The sequence below is a fragment of the Piliocolobus tephrosceles genome, chromosome 16 (genome assembly GCF_002776525.5).
Source record: "Piliocolobus tephrosceles isolate RC106 chromosome 16, ASM277652v3, whole genome shotgun sequence".
Lineage (NCBI taxonomy): Eukaryota > Metazoa > Chordata > Mammalia > Primates > Cercopithecidae > Piliocolobus > Piliocolobus tephrosceles.
In genome coordinates, this window is record NC_045449.1 from 9,722,702 (window position 1) to 9,744,952 (window position 22,251).

Below are 22,251 nucleotides of genomic sequence, written 5' to 3' on the forward strand. Positions count from 1 at the left end.
GGTACCCTATGCTTTCCGAGTGCCCAAGATTCATTTACTGGTTTTCATTTGTTTTTTTTCTTTTTTTGAGACGGAGTCTCGCTCAGTTGCCCAGGCTGGAGTGCAGTGGTGTGATCTCGGCTCACTGCAACGTCTACCTCCTGGGTTCAAGAGATTCTCCTGCCTCAGCCTCCTGAGTAGCTGGGATTATAGGTGCGTGCCACTACACTCGGGGAATTTTTGTATTTTTAGTAGAGACGGGGTTTCCCTATGCTGGCCAGGCTGGTTTCAAACTCCTGACCTCAGGTGATCCGCTCACCTTGGCCTCCCAAAGTGCTGGGATTACAGGCGTGAGCCACCACACCTGGCCTCATTTACTGTTTTGTATAAGAAAAAGGAGACTACACGAAGTGCCCACCTCCAAGGACAGCATGGCGTTTTAAATGCTTTTTGCTTTGAGAATTGAAGGAAAGGCTGAAATAAGGTGGATACCTGGGCAGAGGTTCTCAGCATTTGTTAAAAGCAATGTGGAAGCTAAAATTCCAGCTTAGCTGCGTGGGTGGGGATGGTGGGGGCGGAGGTGCAGGTGAGAGCTGGGGATGGAGTTGGGAGGGGTCTGAGGCCAATGAAATCAGTCTGGAAGGGGCTGATTCTCACACACCCCTAACTCTAGAGCTGCTAGCCACACGTGGCTATTTAAGTTTAAATTAATTATAATTAAATAGCATTACAAATTCAGTGTCTCAGACACAGAGGGCCACGTTTCGAGGGCCCAGCAGCCACATGTGGCCAGTGCTGCCATGGTGGACAACGCAGATTATAGAATATTTCCATCCTCGCAGCACTGTTCTAAAGGGTCGTCAAGTCCTGTCTCGTGGGTGGAGGTGAAGTGGCCAGGTCAGCCTTCTATACAGTGGAGGTGGTTTTCAGACTGAGTTCCTGAGCACATACGCATACAATGTGAGTGTGTGTATGTCGGGGTTAGAGGCATTGCAGCTCATGTTTCCTGCTGAGTCGTCACCCTACAGAGCAGGGAAGCTTCTGGAAGTGTGACCTGGGAATGTGGAGAACCCCAGGCTCTGTAGCTTCTGAGCTGGCTCCAGGCCATCCTCACTGTCAAGGGGCGACCCCACACAGATGAGGGGTGGGGCTGCAAGGGCCCCCAGTGTGGAGCACAGGACAGAAGAGCCAGCACCTGCCAGAAAAACCTTTATTTCCAGGGGGTGGCCCATTTGGCCTGCTGCAGTTACCCCTCCTCCGGGACATTGAGCTTCTCCTTCACCCCACAGGCCACTACGGCGAAAAAGAACTCCGGGAAGAAGGTGCGGACGTACACGGCGGCCTTGGGAATGGGGTTGGCCATGAACACCTCTTGCTTTTTCCTCCGCACGGTGCGCATCACCTCCTCCGCCACCTCCACGGGGTGCACGCCGTAGGTCAGCTTCCTGAAAAAGACTGAACGGCCCCAGTTGGGGGTGGGGTTATGGCCTCAGTGGGGAGCCAGCTGGTCAGAGCCCTGCACTTGCACAAAGGCTGGGGGGCGGGAAGCCTGGGCTGTCCCCGGTGTCACAGGTTCCAGGCCCCCTCCGCCGCCCGCGGACTGCGGCACTCTGCGGGAGGCACTCCACTCTCCGGGCTTCCTTCTGCCTCGTCGTCTATAAGGTGGAGCTGGTTTCCTACCCTGATAATTTCGCAGGGCGATTACGTGTGGGGGAAGGGATGCAAAAGAGGTTAGGATCTAAGAAGGTGCCAGGTGGATTAATGGGCTGTTTGTGACGGTCGTGAGGCTGTGCTTGTCAGGAGCATCCTGGAACCCCTGGCTGCCCCCTATCTTGGATCGTCTTGGTTCCTCAAGGTGGAAGCCTTGGGCAAGGTGTAGCGCCTGTACGCTTAGCGTATCCTAGAGTAGTGGCCATAATAAGGTGCACTGATAGATAGAAGGGCTGGTTGCTATTCCAGAACCTTCAGTCCTCCCAACAACCCTAAGAGGTAGGTATTGCTATTATCCCTCATTTTCTAAAATGAAAATAATAATACTAACAAATAATAATAGCAATACCTACCTCTTAGAGAGGCACGAAGTGATTAAGGGTCTTGCTCATGTCCAACCCTCTAATATGTGGCAGAGGCCGGCATCCAGGGCAGGCTTTTTTTGACGGAGCCTCGCGCTGTAGCCCAGGCTGGACTGCAGTGGTGCGCTATCGGCTCACTGCAAGCTCCGCCTTGCAGGTTCAAGTGATTCTCCTGCTTCAACCTCCCAAGTAGCTGGGACTACAGGCACGCACCACCACGCCCGGCTAACGTTATGTATTTTTAGTAGAGACGGGCTTTCACCATGCTGGCCAGGATGGTGTCGATTTCCTGACCCCGTGGTCCTCGCCCGCCTCAGCCTCCCAAAGGGCTGGGATTAATAGGCGTGAGCCACTGTGCCGCGCCCAGGTGGCCTGGCTTTAGACTCTCGGCCTCCACTCTGTGCACGGGAAAGGGGGAGCAGGAAAGTTCTTCAATCCCATGACATCTGGGAAACAGGTCCAGCGACAGGCAGTTGCTTGCCGAGGTGGCAGAGGAAGCTGAGTGGCTAAGCTCAGCGCGCCCATGGGCCGTAGGCTGCAGGGAGGATTCTGCCTACCGGGTGCCTCAGGTCTAAAGGTTTGTGGCCCCCGCCCTGCTGTTGGGGGTTGCTGAGCCTCTTCCACTCCCACCCCCAGACTCATGATTCAGGAGTACCCATCTGAAGGTCATTCACCCCCCAGTGACACCGGACTGTTCCCGAGGCCCCCAGGGGCCTCAGCTTCCCTCTGAAGTCTCACATTTCCAAATGGAGGCTTCCCAGTTTCCTTGCTCTGGATACACGTGGTACGACCGGATGAAAGTCGGGCTCACGGTGCTGATGACAACGTCGTATTCCTCCACTTCGGCTCGGAGGCAGTCAAAGAAGCCCAGGGCTGCGTGCTTGGAGGCAGCGTCTGCAGGAGAAACCATCCAGAGGTGGGCGCAGGACACTCCGGCCCGGCTTCCCGGTGGGGGCATTGGAAGCAGGAGGGCCGACAGACACGTTTCCTGCAAGCGCAGAGCTGAGAGGGTCCTCAAGAATCTGCCCCTCACTTTACTAATGAGGACAGAGAGCCCTCGGGAGTGGTGGACATGGAGCTGGAACTGAATCGAGCTTGGCCACTTGCTGGTGGTGTGACCTGACCTTGGGCAAATCACTTTGCCTCTCTGAGGCTCAGTTTTCTTATCTTTAAAATGGGAGTAATATTTTCCTTGCCAAATTACTGTGAAGATCAAATGAGAAAACATACAGAATGCTGGCACCCACATGAATTCCCCTTCCTTCCTGGGAAGGCTGATGCTAAGAAACTTGTCCAAGATTTGGGGCCGGCTGGTGGCTGCAGTGAGCCCGAATCACAGATATCCCCTCTCCCTTCCTGTTTGCCTTTTCCTCGGAGAGCCCATCCAGGTCATCCACTCACCAAATTCAGTTCAAATCATAGAAGCCATGGGTTGGGCAAAAAAGGATCATTCCAGGAATTCCAAAAAGAAGGGAGTGGACATTGCTTAGAGCTTTGGGAAGTTAGAGCCACATCTGGGGTGTGATGCACCCCAACTTCACATTTTAGGGGTGTCAGCCAGAGGCGGAAGGGGCAGAAGGTGGATGTACTGTGGTTCCTGCCACTGTGCCCGGATGGCTTCAACCAGAACCCTTCCCTGGTTTCCCTGACATCATGACCAGCAAGCTTCCAGTTCTCTCCAATGAGGCTTTTTTTTGTTTTTTTGAGACGGAGTCTCGCTCTGTCGCCCAGGCTGGAGTGCAATGGTGCGATCTCGGCTCACTGCAAGCTCCGTCTCCCAGGTTCAAGCAATTCTCCTGCCTCAGCCTCCTGAGTAGCTGGGTTTACAGGCACACAGCACCGTGCCCAGCTAATTTTTGTATTTTTAGTAGAGATGGGAGTTCACCATGTTGGCCAGACTGGTCTCGAACTCCTGACCTCAGGTGATCTGCCTGTCTTGGTCTCCCAAAGTGCTGGGATCACAGGCGTGAGTCACCATGCCCTGCAGAACCATGTGCTTTAAATGGATGCGTAATGTGGTATGTGAATTACACCCGCCAATGCAAGTGTTAACAAAAAAGGTCTACCAGCTTGTTTTTCATTGATCCACCATCTCCTTGATTCCTTCAGTCATTCAACAGTGAAGCCCCTGCTCTGGTGGGTGAGGAGCTGGGGACCCAGAGGTGGACAGAGGCAGCTCTGGTCTCACGGAGTACTCAGTTCATCAGTGGGGCAGATACATGGACAGGTGACTTTCCACGTGGTGTTTTTTGTTTTGTTTTATTTTGTTTTGTTTTGAGAGGGAATCTTGCTCTGTTGCCTGGGCTGGAGTACAGTGGCTCGATCTTGGCTCACTGCAACCTCTGCCTCGCAGGCTTGAACAGTTCTCCTGCCTCAGCCTCCGAGTAACTGGGATTACGGGTGCACACCACCACGCCTGGCTAATTTTTGTATTTTTAGTAGAGAGAGGTTTCATCATGTTGGCCAGGCTGGTCTCAAACTCCTGACCTCAAGTGATCCACCCGCCTCGGCCTCCCAAAGTGCTGGGATTACAGGTGTGAGCCACTGTGCCCGGCCCCATGTGGCATGGTTGATGCAGGAAAGGGGTGGGTGCCTGCAGCGGGAGGGACACACGGCAGGCTGCATCCCCTTTCAAGTCTGTGTGCCAGGTTCTGAGCCTCAGAGCCCCCATCTCCTTGCCTGAGTGGATGGTAAGGGAACTGTCCTGGGGTGCTCAGGGACATTGCGTGCCTTTGGTCAAAAGAAACAAACCTCTGAGTCAATAGACCCCAGGTCACTCCCACGCCAGCCCCTTGTGTCTGACCAAAGCCAGATTCAGAGGAAGAAGATAATTTGGGGCCAGTCCAGGGTGGTATCGCTTCAGTTCTGACATTTACGTGGGAAACTCTGTGCCCCTCAATTCCTCAGCGCAGAGAAGCCAGACCATGGCTGATGGGGGTGGAGACAGCCTTGAGAGAATTCTGAGTTCCCAATACTGTGTTTTGCAAATGTTCCCAGGAAACTCGTGCATTTGTCCTATATGGGTCAGTGGCCAAAGGACCCATTGTCATGCCCATGCCTCGCTATGTTATGTCACTTCTGTGTCCCCATCACCTGGCTTTAGGCATTCAAACACTTTGTTGAATGAATGAAGGCAGGAAGCAAGGAAGGTGAAAAGTCACCCAGCTGCTGAAAATAACAGACAGGAAGTTTAAAAATACAAGGAGCAGTGGGGAGATTCCTAAGTGGGCTGGGGAAGACAGGAAAGTGTGGGATGTGCCAGAGACTGCTGTATGTGGCCCATTCACTCTTCCCTTCTTCCTGGGCCCCCAAGTGGACTGCACTCCCCAGTGTCCCTTGCACTTAGGTGTGACTGAGTTCTCCCAGTAGGATGTGAGCAGCGGTGATGCCAGCCTGGGGGCAATGGGATGTCCAAGGCCAGCCTGGGGTTTTGGACATTGGGCATGGATCCTCCACAGTCTCTTCCTTCTTCTTGCCAGGAGGGACCCAGCTGTGACCACCCAGAAGATGGTGTTGATGGAATGATTTAGCATGACCCTGGGCCCCCAATGACACTGCAGCATGGTGCCACCTGCTTGCCTGGTGCCATTCTCATTGAGGTTACTACATGGAGGAGTAATCAAGTTTTCCCACATCACAGGCTCACAGCACAGTAGGCTTAAACTAGCTAAGGCAAATGGCAAAAGGAAGGTAAAACACTACTAGAGGGGGCGTTGTGGGCTGAATTCTGTTGTCAGCCCTCCCAAAATTTATATGCTGAAACCCAATCCCCAGTGCTCAGAATGTGACTGTATTTAGACATATTTAAAGAGGTAATTAATATAAAATGAGGCCATTAGGCTGGGCCCTACTCCAATCTGACTGGTGCTGTTATAAGAAGAAGAAATTTGGGGCCGGGTGTGGTGGCTCACGCCTGTAATCCCAGCACTTTGAGAGGCCAAGGCAGACCAATCACCCAAGGTCAGGAGTTTGAGACCAACTTAGCCAATATGGTAAAACCCTGTCTCTACTAAAAACACAAAAATTAGCCAGGTGTGGTGGCGGGTGGCTGTAGTCCCAGCTACTCAGGAGGCTGAGGCAGAAGAATCGCTTGAACCTGGGAGGCAGAGGTTGTAGTGAGCCAAGATCTTGCCATTGCACTCCAGCCTGGGCAACAGAGTGAGATTCTGTCTCAAAAAAAAAAAAAAAAAAAAAAAAAAAAAAAAAAAAGAAGAAGAAGAAGAGGAAATTTGGACATACAAGGAGGCAACAGACATGCACATGCACAGAGGAAAGACTGTGTGGGGACACAGCAAGAAGGCAGCTATCTGTGAGCCAGGGAGAGGGATTCCAGAGAAAACCAACCCTGCTGACACTTTGATCATGGACTTCCAGCTTCCAGAATAAAAAAAAAAATTTCTGTTGTGTAAGCCCCAGCCTTGGAATTTTGTTATGGCAGCCTGAGCAAATTCATATGGGGACCTACTCATTTTTTTCCCTCCCTTTTTCCTGTCTACCCTTGTACCCATCAAACATTTACTGAGCCCCTAATTTGCACATGGTAGTGTGGGTCACGAAGAAATGTATATGGCATGTTCCCCGCCTCTTAGAACTAGCTCATCAGATGTGGAAATGGCTCTAGAATTTTTCCAGCTAAATCCAGGAACATACACCTAGAAGTCCTTCTCCCCGTCGAACTTTTGAAAGAACGCTCATTTTTGGAGCTGCCCCCACCCTGAATTCTGCCCCTTTCTGTTTTTCCTGGTTCCGTCCTCAGAAGGTCTCCATTGCCCTCCCATTTTGTGATGTGTACCCATCCTTCTCTTTCCCAATGGTAATCTTCCCTGACCTTCAAGGGCATCTTTATGGAGGAAGGGGTATTGTAGCTATGACTGTGCATCTTTGTCAGGAGCGTGACCTTCACCTGGCATTGTCAGGTTCACCTAGTGCACGTCCTGCCCACATAGGAGACTGTGAGCTTCGCAGACAGAGGGAGCTTATCTTTAATATCTCAGCATCTCCCATAGCCACTTGCATGCTGTAGGCGCTCAAAAAATAGGAACCATAGGGATGAAAGAAAACCCAGCAGATGGTGTCATCCTTGGACCCTTTCCTCTGTGACCATCTGCCTAGTCTTAGACATAACAGCTCCTGCCTTATACCATAAGACATACAACAGAAGATTCGTATTTTTATCTTAGCAACTTACAAGCTGTACGGAACGGGATTCCAAACTTTCCTTGGATGTTATTCACTAACACGATTTGGCCTGTTCTCCGGGAGATCATGTTGGGAAGCAGGGCTGGAAAACACAGGACAAAGAGTCATGGTTAAAACTTTGCGACCGAGTTACGTAGCAGCCGGCAGACCCCTCCCCCGGCTCCCCTTCATCATGGGCTCCCTCCGTGGTAATTAGATTGCAGCAGGGCAGAGATGGAATGAACCCTCCAATCGTTTATCCAGCGTTCCCAAAGCATGGGCTGGTGAATTGCTGGGTGATTTTAAATTGGTGCTTTCCCACCAATGTGCATTTAGTGACACTGATTTCTTTTTATTGAAGGCATGTTTATACTTATTGTATTTTCCTCTCGACTTCTGTTTAGATGCACGGGGAACACGTGCAGATTTGTTATATGGGTATATCGCACTCAGGTAGTGCGTGTGGTACCCAATAGAATAGAACAGACGCCGATCTCAGTAGTGAGAAAGTCATTCCTGTTTCAATTCTCCTACTATGGCCTCCAGAAGGAAGAAGGAAGTCTCACGATGGTTCTAGTACATCTTTAACGCCTCTCTTGCAGGTGCTAATCTTTTAACAAAGAGAGGGAAGATTCTGACGTTCTCAGGCTACCTTGGGAGAACTTACTTTGTTTAATTTTCAGGTTGCCCTTTATTAATTGAGAATGAAAGAGGTTTTAAATTTGTGTTGGTTTTATACACATTTCCTCCTAAAGTGAATTTAATTTAAAAATGAGAAAATTCAGAGAAAGGTATTACATTAATAATAGTACAGGTGGAATGGGGATATGGCAAAAAGTGAAAAGACAGTACTCAAAGAGTCAACTTTCAGAATGATCTGTGAAACCCAGCACCTCCATGTTAAACATGGACGAACTGGGCTGGGCGCAGTGGCTCACGCCTGTAATCTCAGCACTTTGGGAGGTTGAGGCGGGTGGATCACAAGGTCAGGAGATGGAGACCATCCTGGCTAACACGGTGAAACCCTGTCTCTACTAAAAGAATACAAAAAATTAGCCGGGTGTGGTGGCGGGTGCCTGTAGGAGAATCACTTGAACATGGGAGGTAGACCCGGGAGGTGGAAGCTGCAGTGAGCTGAGATCACGCCACTGCATTCCAGCCTGGGAAACAGCGAGACTCCATCTTGAAAAAAAAAAAGAAACAAAAACAAAAACAAAAACAAAAGCAAGATGGACAAACTGAAGTCCAGAGCTAGGGACTAGACCCAGGGTCCTTAGTGAGGGCTAATCAGGAAGAGAAACCATTTCTGGCCCTTTTCCACTCCACTTTCTTTGTTCATTGCTTTGATGCCAGTGAACAGTCTCTGTTAAAGGTTGATAGGTGACACACTTGTGCTGGCCTGTTTGCTGTGTCCACAGGGACTGGATTGGAGGAAACTGTTATCTCTGGGACACCATTTTAGAAGCTTTGGAAAGTCATATTTCTGCCCCAAATGCTTCTTTCTCTTAATCTTAGTACTCGGAATCCTATTGTTAGAGGTGCCCAGCATGGGAGCTGGTTGTAGAGACGGTAGTTGTAAGATCATGCTAGATCTTAGACCTTGCCAGGACACCCAACTCCCTAAATGGAGGTGTTCTCCACATTACATTCCCCCTGAGCTTCTGCTTTGATAAACTTTTATTTTTTTTTTTGGAGAGCAGGGGCTTCAACTTTTCTTTCTTTTAGACGGAGTCTCAGCCTGTCACCCAAGCTGGAGTGCAATGGCGTGATCTCAGCTCACTGTAACCTCAGCCTCCTGGGTTCAAACGATCCTCCTGCCTCAGCCTCCTGAGTAGCTGGGATTACAGGCGCCCACCATGATGCCTGGCTAATTTTTGTATTTTTAGTAGAGACAGGGTTTCACCATGTTGGCCAGGCTGGTCTTGAACTTCTGACCTCATGATCTGTCAACTTTTCATTCTACTCTGTGGTCATTTCCAGCCCCATTTCCCATGCTTCAGACCTGTGTTTGAACTTGGTGGTGAGAAATCTGCACCTGGGTGTCTCCTAGGCTCCTCAGACAGGCTCACATAAGAATCACCATCTTATTCATTAAAGGGAGACAGCCTCCTGCCTTCCCTGTTTCTGTGAAGGGATTGACAGAATACTGGGCCTCTTGTAATTTGGTAATAAGTCCTTTTTCTTCTTCATTTCTGAGGACAGAATCTTTACCTTTGACCAACTGTCATGGTTAGAAGCAGATCAACCGCAAGGTTGATACAGCAGAATGTACACAGTTGTTAGGACAATTGTTGGAGGATGAGACAATTGTTCAGAGACGTCGAATTGGAGGGAAGCCAGGGATGTAAGGAGAGAGAAATAAAAGGGCAAAGCTTAGGTGAGGAGATGGGTTTCACAGAGAGGGTGGTTGAAACATGCCAGTCAGATACTTCCTGGGTTCCTTTTCCTACATAAACATTGAAAATGGGAATGCTGAAAGCTTTCACCCAATAGGTAGGGAATTTTCTAAGGGGACTGGAGAATTCCATATAGAATAGGATGACTGTCTGGCTATTTAACAGAGCCCTCTGTAGAATCTGGTGGCCCAGATACCCATGGGAAAGTCAAACTCACGAGACCTTTCGTCAGTGTGATGGGGCCAAAGTAATTGGCATCCATGATCTTTTTGTCGAGCTCCAGAGAAATCTTATGGGCAGGCCCCTTCACCTTCATGCTGGCATTGTTGATGAGGATGTCCACACAGCCATAGCAATCCAGGACTTCTTTTGCCACATCTGGGACGCAGCTGATGTCTGAGAGGTCCAACAGGACCAGCTTTGGGGTGAATGTCTGCTGAACCAATGACAGAGTCAGGTTATGTGGGATCTCCTCCCTCTTGCAGACCTTGGGAGCCCTCGATCTAAAAACCACCCATTTTGAAATTCAAAGATCATGAAATGACTGAAAAAAAAAAAAAAAAAAGACGAAGAAGCAGAAATGATTCTGGGATGGAGGATATTGCCAGAGAATTCATTCTTGGGGACCAGGGCAAAACCAACAAATGTTGACGTGAATATGCAGCAATAAGTCTAAACTCTTGGCCAAGGTTCCAGAACTGATAAATGAATATCGCCCTTCGCAGCAGTCCCTTTGCAGCAGTCCCTTTGCAGGTTTGCACTGACTCCAGGGGTGACATCATTACTTTTAACAGTTCTGAGCTCCTTTGTGGAAATTGCTTTTCAACCTGGCTTGCAAGTTGCAAAATACATAAATAAATAAATAAATGAATCCATCACAGGACTTTATAGCCACATTTTTAAAAACTAAAATAATACACTCAACACAATATTTTTGAAACATCTGCTTACTAAGTGCGGGGCATTGTGTTTAGCCAGACACTTGCTGCATTGACTCTGTTGATCCAGGGATGTGTAGGAGGGTGGACAGATGGGAAAACTGATGACACCGAGTGGTAAATGCAATCCCAGTGTTTGACAAAGACTAGTCCTGAGATATGGAGTCTCAGGACTCCATATCTGAGATATGCCCTTGAAGAGAGGGTTCCGTGGTCAGAATTATTTGGGAAACACAGACTGTTCTCCAAGTTCTTCTTGGAGATACACAGTGCACATTGGCATATGAAAGGCTCTGAAGAGTCCTGCAGTGAAGAAACTGGAAAAGCTTAGCTTAACTCACTGTTTCTCACACAACTGACCGCAAACCCTCGCTTTTACCCAGTGTCTAATCACATCCCTGGAAACACACTTTGGGGCATTCTGTGTTGTCCTGTTTGATTCATCTCCTCAAATATCAGACTTACCCCTGAATTACTTTGAGCTGTTCCTAACCACCAAATGCAACCTCAAAGGTAAAGATTCGAAAAAAGTATCCTGAAGGGAGTTCCAGAGACCAATGCTCCAGAAAAACCTTTGGAAACTGCAGCCTCATTGAAAGAAGTGTTCACTTTCTGGGAGACTTCTTGGGAAGGGATCTCATTTATCTGGTTTCTTTGATGGAGATGTCAGTTAAGGTATTAAAAAAAGAAAATGACTGTGTTTATAATCACAGCCCATACCTGCAACATCCTCTGTCTTCTGGATCCTTCTCGATTTTGAGTTATATAGGGGTCAGGGCAAGGGGCTGTGGCTACAGAACACGATTTTGTCATGGTGGGTAGTCAAAACAAGTCAACCCCTTATGAATGGCAAACGTGATCCTATGCCAAGGTCATTGGGTTCATTTTGCCTCACATTCCCCAAAGCAATCACCAAGTTTCCTCCACTTGGTCCAAGAGCTGGTCCTGAATGATCAATGGAGGCTGGGAGTGCCCAGGAGTTACCCACGCCGACTGCTAGAAGACCTTACCTTGCTGGGGTCAGCCACACTGATCAAGGCATCATATAGGTTCTCCAGCCTCTCCCAGTTCTTTCCACATAGCACCAGCCTTGCCCCACCTGTGTGGAACACCCGAGCACACTCTGTGGGGAAGAAGGAAACAGGGCAGGGCACACTGTGTGGATGGAGCAGCTGACAGTGAACTCCCTCTCTTGGGAACCCATGAATTCAAAAAACTCAGAAGCCTTAGCACCACGAGGTCCTTTAGGGGTCACTTCATTCAACTCCCTCCCCGGGCTGGAATTTTTGTCATTTCAGCCTCCACTTAGTTGCTTCCGTGAAAGGGAGCTCATGATGGAGTGAGACAATGCCTCCTTTGTTAGAAAGTTCTGATTATTGGAAATTCTTCCTTACACTGAACAGAAAGATGAACCTGCCGACCTGGCCCCCCAGGACCGCAGCCCTGGAGATATCTCAATCTGAAGATAAAGGAGACACACCACCATGTTTTTTCAAATCAAACGTCAACAGTTTCCTCCACATTTTCTCTGGGGATAATACCAAGGTTCTTTGTATTTAAAAGTAAACCTACTTTCTGTCTAATTAATTTTCCTCTGGACTGATTCCCAACTCACCCAATGTAGCACTTTCTCAACTGAGTGTTAGCTGGTAGACAAACAGAATCCTTGTGTAGCAATACTAATGGTACTTAAAAGCAATAGAAGCTCACAGATTTGGAGAGTTTCCTTGCTGTAGGAACTGTTGAAATATATGTACATATCTCTTGCATATCTCTCTAGTTCATTTAATACTCACAATAACCTTATGAGATAGCATCTTTAGGTTGGGTTCTCAGGAAGCAGACTCTGAGTCAAGGATTTGGGTGGCCAGGATTTACTGAGGGCCTGCTCTTCAGAGACAGCCTATCGGGGAGGGAAGTCATGGAGTAGGGGGCAGGAGAGGATGTGGTCTCAGGAAAGTCTAGCTTTGGCTTGATCCAAGGAAGACTCTGGAGTCTGAACTCTATTGCACAGCTGGAGGCAAGAGGATCAGCCTCTGTACACTAGTGTCAGTCACTGATGTGGGCTGCCCTCTCTCGGGGTATGTGCATAGGCTGTGTAACTTCTAGGCAGGGCAGCGTCCACTGGCAGAAGACAAGTCTTTGGGAAAGGAGGTATCTGCACGCCATTTGCAATCTGCACGCCATTTGCAATCTGCACACCATTTGCAGCCAGCGTTTACAGTGCCTGGGAAATGGATGAGCTGACCAAGTACAGGGATCTGGAAGAGGCACCAACAGAACCGACTCCAGGGAAGAACCTATTATTGTCTCATTTACACCATGAAGTGGTGGACTCAGACTGGCTAGGAACATGGAAGGACAGCCTGGCAGCCTGGTGCCCAGTGAAGGCTGGATATCCCTAGTGCTGTGGCTCCAAGTGAACTCAGGGCTGCGTGATTTTCTCCAGCAGGGCCCAGAGCCTGCTGCAGGTGGAGAGAAGGGACCAGCTGGACAGGAGTGTTGGTCAGGGCTTGGTAAGGGGCATGATGGGCAGGGAAGTTGTGGTATTGGAGAGATGGAGGAATTGAGGTGCTGGACTATGAAGTCTAAATCAGGTGGGAGCAGGAGTGAAGGCAGAAAAGGCCAAGAGAGGACCCAAGAAGAGAGTTGTGGGGATAAGAGGTCTCCATGAGGCCTGAAAACAGGTGTACTGGGAATCCCTGAGAGAGCTGGGAGGACGGTGCTGGGAGAGCTCAGTCTGCTGACGGAGGGAAACCCGAATCCAGAAGTAACTGGGTTGACAATGTCACCTTGAATTGTTAGGGCTGCAGAGAAGGGAAGATTCCTCTCAATGTAGGTTTTTTTTAATACAGCTCATGATGAGTCTGGATGACAAAATCCAATAAAGATGTCAATCTGTCTCCAAGTTAAATTGATCCGGTAAATCAGGATTCCAACAGGTCTTGGGAAATGACAGAAAAGTCTACAAGTTATATGGCATATTTTGCACACTTTAATTGGAATACTCTATGAAGGAAAGCAAAGAACATTTTGAAAAACAGTTGTTAAAATATATTGTAAAACTACAGAAATTAAAGAGCCATTCAAGTCTAGATAGAAATATTGATATTAAATAGAGTCAGGTATTGAGGAGAATTTAGTGTATGATAAAGTTAACATGTTGAATCAATGGGAAAAGGATGTGTTACATAAAGAGTGGGGGCCGGGCGAGTGGCTCATGCCTGTAATCCCAGCACTTTGGGAGGCGGAGGTGGGCAGATCGCTTGAGGTCAGGAGTTTGAGACCAGCCTGGCCAGCATGGCGAAACCTCATCTCTACTAAAAATTCAAAAATTTAATCCCAGCTACTTGGGTGGCTGAGGCAAGAGAATCTCTTGAACTCAGCAGATGGAGGCTGCAGTGAACTGAGATCATGCCACTGCACTCCAGCCTGGGCAACAGAGTGAGACTCTGTTTAAAAAAAAAGGGGGGGGGGCATTTGAATCCCCATTTGGGAAGGAAAAAAAGCTGGATGCATTACACCAAAATATACTAAATAGTGAAATATAAAAACAGAACGAAAACAGAACTAGAAGAAGGTAGAGATGAATATATACCTTTCATTGGGGAGGGCTCCTGAGCATCCATTGAAAGAAAAAAAGTCCTAACAGAAATGATTTATGGATTGTACCCTTTTAAAAAAACCTTCTTGGCTGGGCGCGGTGGCTCACGCCTCTAATCCCAGCACTTTGGGAGGCTGAGGCAGGTGGATCACGAGGTCAAGAGATCGAGACCATCCTGGCTAACATGGTGAGACCCCGTCTCTACTAAAAATACAAAAAATTAGCCAGGCGTGGTGGCGGGTGCCTGTCGTCCCAGCTACTTGGGAAGCTGAGGCAGGAGAGTGGCGTGAACCCGGGAGGTGGAGCTTGCAGTGAGCTGAGATTGCACCACTGCACTCCAGCCAGTGGAGACAAAAACAAAACAAAACAAAACAAAACAACCCAGAAAAACAGAAAAACAAAACAAAACAGAAACATTGTTACAGAAAAAAAAGAAAGAAAGAAAGAAAAACACCCACAAATAAAGGACAAGACAAATTTAGAAAAAGTGTCTATAATCTATATGTCAGAAAAGGGTTAATTTGATATATGAAAAAACTCTTACAAATCAATTAGAAAAAAGATAAAGATGCTAATAAAGAAATTGGTTAAGGAGATGAGTAAGCAATTCACAAAAAATGTATCAAGATACAGAAGATGAGTGAATATCAGCAATACCTAAATGCAAACGAAAACATGGGACGGTTCCCTGCTGCCAGGAGCCCAGCTTCATGTCTTATGGGCAAGATCCTGGGCCCAGCCAATGCCCTGAGGGCAGAGGAAAGGAAAGCTGGGACCTCTCCATCAGGAGTGGCCTGCAGAGCCAAGGAAGTCACAGCCATCAATGGCCAGGGTAGGTCATGAGTTGGTTGAGAGCTCATCTGAAGTCTGCCCAAGAGGACCTCTCAGAAGGTCAGTGGAACTCCAGAGGACAGGGTTGGTGGGGAGTAGACTGCCCGGGAACCAGGGGGTGAGGAGGGACTGAGCGAGTGGAGAAAAAACCCACATCTCCCATTTCACAGAAATGAATAATCCTAGGGAGGCCTCTGAAAGGCGCATAAAAGTGCCCACAAGAGAAAGATTCAGACCCAGTTTTATTTTTTATTTATTTATTTATTTTTTTTTGAGAAGGAGTCTTGCTCTGTGGCCCGGGCTGGAGTGCGGTGGCCCGATCTCAGCTCACTGCAAGCTCCGCCTCCCGGGTTTACGCCATTCTCCTGCCTCAGCCTCCGGAGTAGCTGGGACTACAGGCGCCCGCCACCTCGCCCGGCTAGTTTTTTGTATTTTTAGTAGAGACGGGGTTTCACCGTGTTAGCCAGGATGGTCTCGATCTCCTGACCTCGTGATCCGCCCGTCTCGGCCTCCCAAAGTGCTGGGATTACAGGCTTGAGCCACCGCGCCCGGCCAGACCCAGTTTTAAACAGGGACCAGGCCGATGGACCTTGAAGCCATCTTATAGCGCTGTCAGTCGGGTGACAGTTTTTCTTGCTCTCCTGTCTTGCCTCCTCCCAGTCCCTGGGGCCCTAGAAGCCTAAGAAACAGCAGGAAGCTTCCCTCCAACTTGCACTAGCTGTGGGGAGGAGCAGAGAGGAGGAAAGAAAGTTCGAATTCAATGAAAATGGCCATGTTATCAGGTGTTAAACTGGGCATCCCAATTCCCAAATCAATGTTCTCTTTCGGGACCCACCATAACCAAAGGATTTTGCACAATCTAGTAGTAATCAGAGGCCGGGTATGGTGGCTCACACCTGTAATCCCAGCACTTTGGGAGGCCAAGGTGGGTGGATTACCTGAGGTCAGGAGTTTGAGACCAGCCTGGCTAACATGGTGAAACCCCTTTTTACTAAAAATACAAAAAAAAAAAAAAGCTACTCGGGAGGCTGAGGCAGGAGAATTGCTGGAACCCGGGAGGCAGAGGTTGCAGTGAGCTGAGACCGCGCCATTGCACTCCAGCCTGGGCAACAAGAGCAATAGCAAAATTACGTCTCAAAAAAAAAAAAAAAAAGTAATCAGAAAAGTCGGGAAGCACCTGATTTTTTTTTCTCACGCTGCAGAGGAAGGACTCTCCCCTCTGAATAAATTTGAGGTGGACTCTCTCACGACACCCTTGATTCATGCTTGCTCATGACGGGTTACTCACATAAGCATCCCCCTGAAAGGAAAGGAAGGATGCATTCACACAGGGTGTCCCCAAGCATGTGGGGTTCTAGGTGTATTTTGTGTTCTTTTTACTTAAAAAAAATTCTTTTCAATACATATGGCTTTTATAACAGAATTCACTAAGAGAAACTTCCGTGGGCAGCAGAAAGTCTAGCCTTCCTGCATTTCAGCTGTCATTCTGGAGCAGAATGAAGGTTGGATTTTACAAATGAGACAAGTGAGGTTCAATGGGTTGAAATGAATCACCTGGAGTCTGGCCAGCAGGGAAGCCAGGATGTGAACCCCACAGGAGTCTGACATCCAGGTGGTGAGTAACGCATTTTCCACACTACGCTCCTCTTGGCCAATGCCCACTGCTGAGAAAGGGACACCTTGAGGGTGAGAGTGCATTTTCACTCCTCGCTCCCTCCCTCGCGTGATGATGAGTTTTGTTTTTTTTTTTTTTTTTTTTTTGAGACGGAGTTTCATTCTTGTTGCCCAGGCTGGAGGGCCGTGGCGCAATCTTGGCTCACTGCAACCTCTGCCTCCCAGGTCCAAGTGATTCTCCCGCCTCAGCCTCCCGAGTAGCTGGGATTGCAGGTGCCTGCCACTACGTCCGGCTAATTTTTGTATTTTTAGTAGAGACAGGGTTTCCCTATGTTGGCCAGGGTGGTCTCAAACTCCTGACCTTAGGTCATCTGCCTGCTTCGGTCTCCCAAAGTGCTGGGATTATAGGCCTGAGCCACCGCACCTGACCAGAGCATTATTTGCAGCAGGGCACTGGAGCAGGTGAGGGGCCTGCGAGCAGGAGCCAGATCAAATCTCTGGCGTTGGCCTTATTAGAACAGACAGCTGGGAGCATTCTTCCCCATCACGCCATTTCCGTTCTCCACTAACACGTTGCCTTGCCCAGGTGTGCCTGGGAGGCTGGAGCCCAGCAGCGTGCTCAGTGCCTCAGTGCTGCTGCAGCCAAGCCTAGAGGCACGGCTCCCAAAGAAGTCATTTCTGCTGAAACCAGGTCTTTGGTATACCCGAGTGTCCTTATTTCTATTGTTTTATCAGCTCAGCACATATCTCGCATTGAGCACTTTGGTACCAGGCTTTTTCTTTTTCATGCAATAAACATAAATTGAGCCCTTCTTTCTGTATTTCATCAATCTAAGATGCCATCGATGATGAGCTGTTGCCTGATTTCAGAGATAATAAATGATTTTTAATTTTAATTTTAATTTTTTTGGGGACAGGGTCTCACTCTGTCGCCCAGACTGGAGTGCTGTGGTGTGATTTCAGCTCACTGCAACCTCCGCCTCCCGGGTTCCAACGATCCTCCCACCTTAGCCTCCTGAGTAGCTGAGAATGCAGGCACATGTCACCACACCCGGCTAAGTTTTACATTTTCTGTAGATATGGGGGTCTTACTATGTTGCCCAGGCTGGTCTCGAACTTCTGAGTTCAAGCGATTCAGCTACCTCAGCCTCCCAAAAGTGCTGGGATTACAGGTTTGAGCCACAGCGACATTTTAAAGGGTGGCCTATGGGGATTGTAAGATGCTATGGATTGAAAGACAATCAGTCTGATTTCAGAAATGTTAAAAGGAGAGAAACTGCGCCTTTGAGGTGACAACACACAGGCAGGGCTGACGTTCAGCTGTACCCTCTGAAGCAGCTCAGGTGCAGGGGTTGGGTATTCTGAAAGTCATTCTTTTTTCAAATTAATTAATCAACCAATTAATTATTAATTAATTAAAATAAATTGATTATTAATTTAAAAAAGCAATTAATTAAAATAAATTGATTAAGTTAATTAATTAAAATAAATTGATTAAATTAATTAATTAAAATAAATAAATTTATTTTTGAGATGGAGTCTCACTCTGCCACCCAGGCTAGAGTGCAGTGGCATGGTCTTGGCTCACTGCAATCTCCATCTTTTGGGTTCAAGCAATCCTCCTGCCTCAGCCTTCCAAGTAGCTGGGATTACAGGTGAGAGTCACCATGCCCAGTTAATTTTTGTATTTTCAGTAGAGACGGGGTTTCACCATGTTGGCCAGGCTGGTCTCAAACTCCTGACCTCAAGTGATCTGCCTGCCTTGGCCTCCCAAAGTGCTGGGATTACAGGTGTGAGCCACTGAGCCTGGCCTTGATCAACACTCTTGCTGCAGATACAGTGGGTACAAGGTGACAGGATTCCTGGCTTGGCCGAATCCTGGAGGTTTGGAGCAAGGACTAGATGCCCCGACCTTTGTCTGCCTGTTTGATTTCCCTAGTAAACAACTTGGTGCGGCACTCCCTGCTGCTCCCAGTGCCACCCATGGGATTCATGCAGGTTCCATGGCAGCAGGGTGTGCAGCGGCTGTGCAAAGCCTGCATCATCCTCTCAGCGCCCTGGACTTGAGACATGCAGCAGTTGGAGCCTGGAATCACTGTTGTCAGCAGCGTGGGGAGCTAGGCGTTTATTTAAGGTCACACACGTCCAGCATCTCAAGTTACTGCTAAGTACTGGAAATTTATTTTTTTCTTCTTTGCATTTCTTTCCAGGGTGGGTCAATGAGATATAGTAAAAAAAAGAACAGTGACAGTAGACACGACAAGCTAGGCCATGAGGTCCTGCAAAGGCTGTTTCCCTAAGATGTATTTCCTGGGTACCTGATTTGTGTCATGTGTGACTACAACTGAATGAGGTGTTTTAAAAATGAATGAGATGATTAAAACAAATACACATCTCTCAACGATCAGTAAAACTGTGTTTCTACCTAATAAGACACAACACTAGCAAGGCTACAGAAGAACTGAGCAGCCTCCCCGACCAACAGGATCGAATCCACATTTGTAGGACAATGGCAGAACGCGCATTCTTTCCAAGCACTCGCGAAACCCATACCGAAATAGATCACAAAACAAACCTCAGCAAATTTAAAAGAATTGAAATCATACAGAGCGTATTCTCCAACCATGTTGGAATCAAACCGGAAAGCAAGAAAACAAATTTGCAAGAACACACCTTATCCAAACGAGGGCCTTCCCTGATCACATGTCACTTTTAGAGGTTATTCATTAAATACACATTTTCTGAGCATGCCAACCAAGCATTGAGCTAGGTGCTGAGGCTGCTGGGTGAACAAAACACAGGCTCCAGCACCGGGAAGCCTGTATCTAGTGGACCTACTGAGAAACACACAGATACAGCATGAGAAATACACTAATGTGGTATGCACTTGCAAGGGGCCAGTTAAGAAACCGGTCCCTCAAGGACCATTCAAGAGGAAGGAGCAATTAAAGGTGTCAGGAAAGGCTCCAGGTAGAGGCTGTATCAGGGAATCACGTATTAGCAGCTTTGTGCAATGCCAGACAAAGGTGCACCATTTGGAGAGCAAATGTTCCCCAAAGCCTTCCGTTCTGAATGGCTTTGGGTGGGCATCTCTTTCCCAGCTCTCCAGGGCAGCACACTCCCTGTTGTCTTGTGTCTGGTCTGATTGACAGATGTGTGTGCCCTGGCTTGCCCCTGAAGAAGAAGGAGTTTGAGTTTGTGTACCTTGCTCCCTTTTGATGCAGGATATCCTCTCTGGGAATTGTGTATGGGACTCATCTAGGGGCCACTTAGAGAGCCTAGTCTATCTGCCTTATGCTTTGTTTTTTATCTTACAAGATGGACCCGGGTTGATCACCCACTGAAATCTAAGCCATCCTCAAAGCGTGCGGATTGGCTCCCATTGGGATGCCGAAGAGGATGAGCAGCAGGCTCTGAGAAAATTCTCAGGGAGGTTACAAACGTTCCCATGATGGCGGCACCATGCGGGTAAGTGCCCAGCCCCCCAGAGGGACTCTCAGGGGGCAATGCTCAGAACATAGTGGACTCAATGGACACTTACTGAGTTACTAATGACTGTTGGACTGTGTGGGATCTGTGCTCTATTAAAAATAATGAAAACTACAGCAAAAGTTGTGCTAACTATATAACATATAAAGTTGTGCTACCATGGTCTGGAAGGACAAAATCAGAATTTTGCAAACTTAAGGACAATTATGGCCCCTCATGTCATAGATGTCACCAGCGGAAGGACCCCTCTGAGGCTATATAATTCAGAGGTTGCAAATGCAAATACCTTCAATGCCAGAAAGTGCAATGATTGAAAGAACCAGGCCAAATGTGATGCAATAGGGATGGTTGGGGTCTGTGGCCCACTAGTGTGGGCGTGTTTTGCCTATATGTGTTCACGATCATCATTACTAACCCTTGAGTGATATCCACTGCAGCTCCATGTACTGTTCTAAGTGCTATACATCTATGAACTCATTTATTCCTCACAATGGCATCGTGAGGTAGAGCCTGCTGGTATCCTTGCTTTACAGATGAGAAGTTTAAGGCAGAGAAGTGAAGTAACCAGCTAGTCATTACTGGGGCCAGGAACTGAACCCAGCTCCCGAATCTGGGCTCACAACCAGTACGCTGCCCCAGCTAAAGGCTTTGTGTTTTCAAAATTACTGGAAACCTCATGAAGCCAAAACAAATCACATCTGCAGACCAATTTTAGCCCTTAGGCTGTGAGTTTGCAATCCTAGATATTCCACCGCCCTCATTTTCCAGGAATCTGCAGCCTCCAAAAGATGGGAAACTTGCTGGTTAATGACAGAAGCTGGGAGAGAACACAGAATCGATCCCCTCCCACCTAGCAGGTTTGCCTACACACCACCCTGCCGCCCCACCAGTCCCTGGGGGCAGAAATGGGCACGGGTGGGAGCAAAGCCGGCTTACCCTTGCCCAGTCCTGAGATGGCATCGGTGATCACCACCACTTTGTTCTGCACAGCTGACTTTGACCACAGCCTGGACACCTCCTGATAAATGAAGAGAAGGCCACTGATCCCCAGCAGCAGTAGGGGCAGCAGCAGCATAGCCATGACTCCCATCTTGTTCTGGGAGACAACAGAGTAAGAGGGGATTGGCTTTGCAAAGAGACGCTGATCAGGACCCCCAGGGCAGGGGGAGGCCCAAGGCTGCAGGGAGCTCGGCTCTGTGCAAGCCTCCAGGCTGAACACCCAGTGGGCGTGCTAATCCCCAAATGTTCAACAAATAGGAAATTACTCACAGCGTCTCCGAAAGCAAACCGAATCCAGGGGCCCTGCCCTCCCCAAAGGTTAATTACAAACTTAATTAAAATGGGTCTGCATTTTTTGGAAGAAAATCCATGTGTTAAGGCCACTTGCTTGGGCCCTAATGGTTATTTATAGCTTTCAGTTGCACTAAAAGGCTGTCCGGGTAAATATAGTGTCTATTCTGATATTCAGGAACACATGCTGGCCGGGTCTGATTTCAGGGCTCTTGCCAAAGCTCTCCTGGCTTGCCTGACTATTAGAGGTTTCCTCTGCGGTTTGGGGCTGAGCACGAGGGTTCCAAACCTGGGATTTTCAGCACAAACATCCTTGCCCTCACTTCCGGTAACCCTCGTAATCAGGTAGTTTGGATGGATATGGCAGAAGACCATCTGGTCTTCGCTTTCTAGTTGGAGATGAAAAGCATAGAGAACTGCTAAAGAGAATGAAGCCTTTTGCAGAAAGAACCACTTGGAGGTGTGACAGGAAATATCAGAAAGAGCACACTTTTGGGGGTGTTTCTCACCTCTCTGAGCCTCAGCTTTCTTGTCTGTAAAACGGGCAGGACCACTGGGAGGACAAACCGTATTGAATAGTGTTAGCCTAGCGTAGATCCCGGGCCATAGGAAGGTAACTATTGTCTTTAAGGATACTAAGAATTTATCCCAAATGTGAAATATTTTCATTACACAAGGAAACTCAGTAGGATTAGAACTGGAGAGACAGAAACCCAGTTCAAGTACTGGAACCGTCCCAAACCAGAAGGCTAGTCACAATCAGGTCCTAATTTGTGTGGTAAACAGCACTGAGCCAATCAGGAGTAGGACTAACAGCAGTGTGTGTGCATGTGTGTGCATGTGTGTGCATGTGTGTGTGT

At 48.2% G+C, this 22,251-nt stretch overlaps 1 protein-coding gene across 2 annotated transcripts; it reads right to left on the minus strand.

The window, feature by feature from the left end:
- Window positions 1–1,175: 1,175 nt before the first annotated feature.
- Window positions 1,176–21,500, minus strand: DHRS7C (dehydrogenase/reductase 7C). 2 transcript variants are annotated; one of them, XM_023190900.3, is made up of 6 exons: window positions 21,038–21,500; window positions 11,574–11,686; window positions 9,848–10,058; window positions 7,240–7,332; window positions 2,790–2,945; window positions 1,176–1,434 (listed from the first exon to the last, which is right to left on the minus strand). In XM_023190900.3, exons 1-6 carry the CDS (start codon window positions 21,189–21,191, stop codon window positions 1,226–1,228), a joined length of 936 nt encoding a protein of 311 aa, XP_023046668.2. In that variant the 5' UTR covers window positions 21,192–21,500; the 3' UTR covers window positions 1,176–1,225. The 2 variants fall into 2 exon arrangements, with proteins under 2 accessions (XP_023046668.2, XP_023046667.2); XM_023190899.3 differs by having other exon boundaries at window positions 9,848–10,061.
- Window positions 21,501–22,251: the final 751 nt, after the last annotated feature.

Excerpts from the sequence above, each read along its gene's own strand:
- DHRS7C (XM_023190899.3), bottom strand. The coding sequence starts at position 21,191 with ATGGGAGTCATGGCTATGCTGCTGCTGCCCCTACTGCTGCTGGGGATC. Across the intron at positions 11,687-21,037 it reads CATCTCAGGACTGGGCAAGG|AGTGTGCTCGGGTGTTCCAC; the intron begins GTAAGCCGGCTT and ends TCTTCCCCACAG. Across the intron at positions 10,062-11,573 it reads GTGTGGCTGACCCCAGCAAG|CAGACATTCACCCCAAAGCT; the intron begins GTAAGGTCTTCT and ends TCATTGGTTCAG.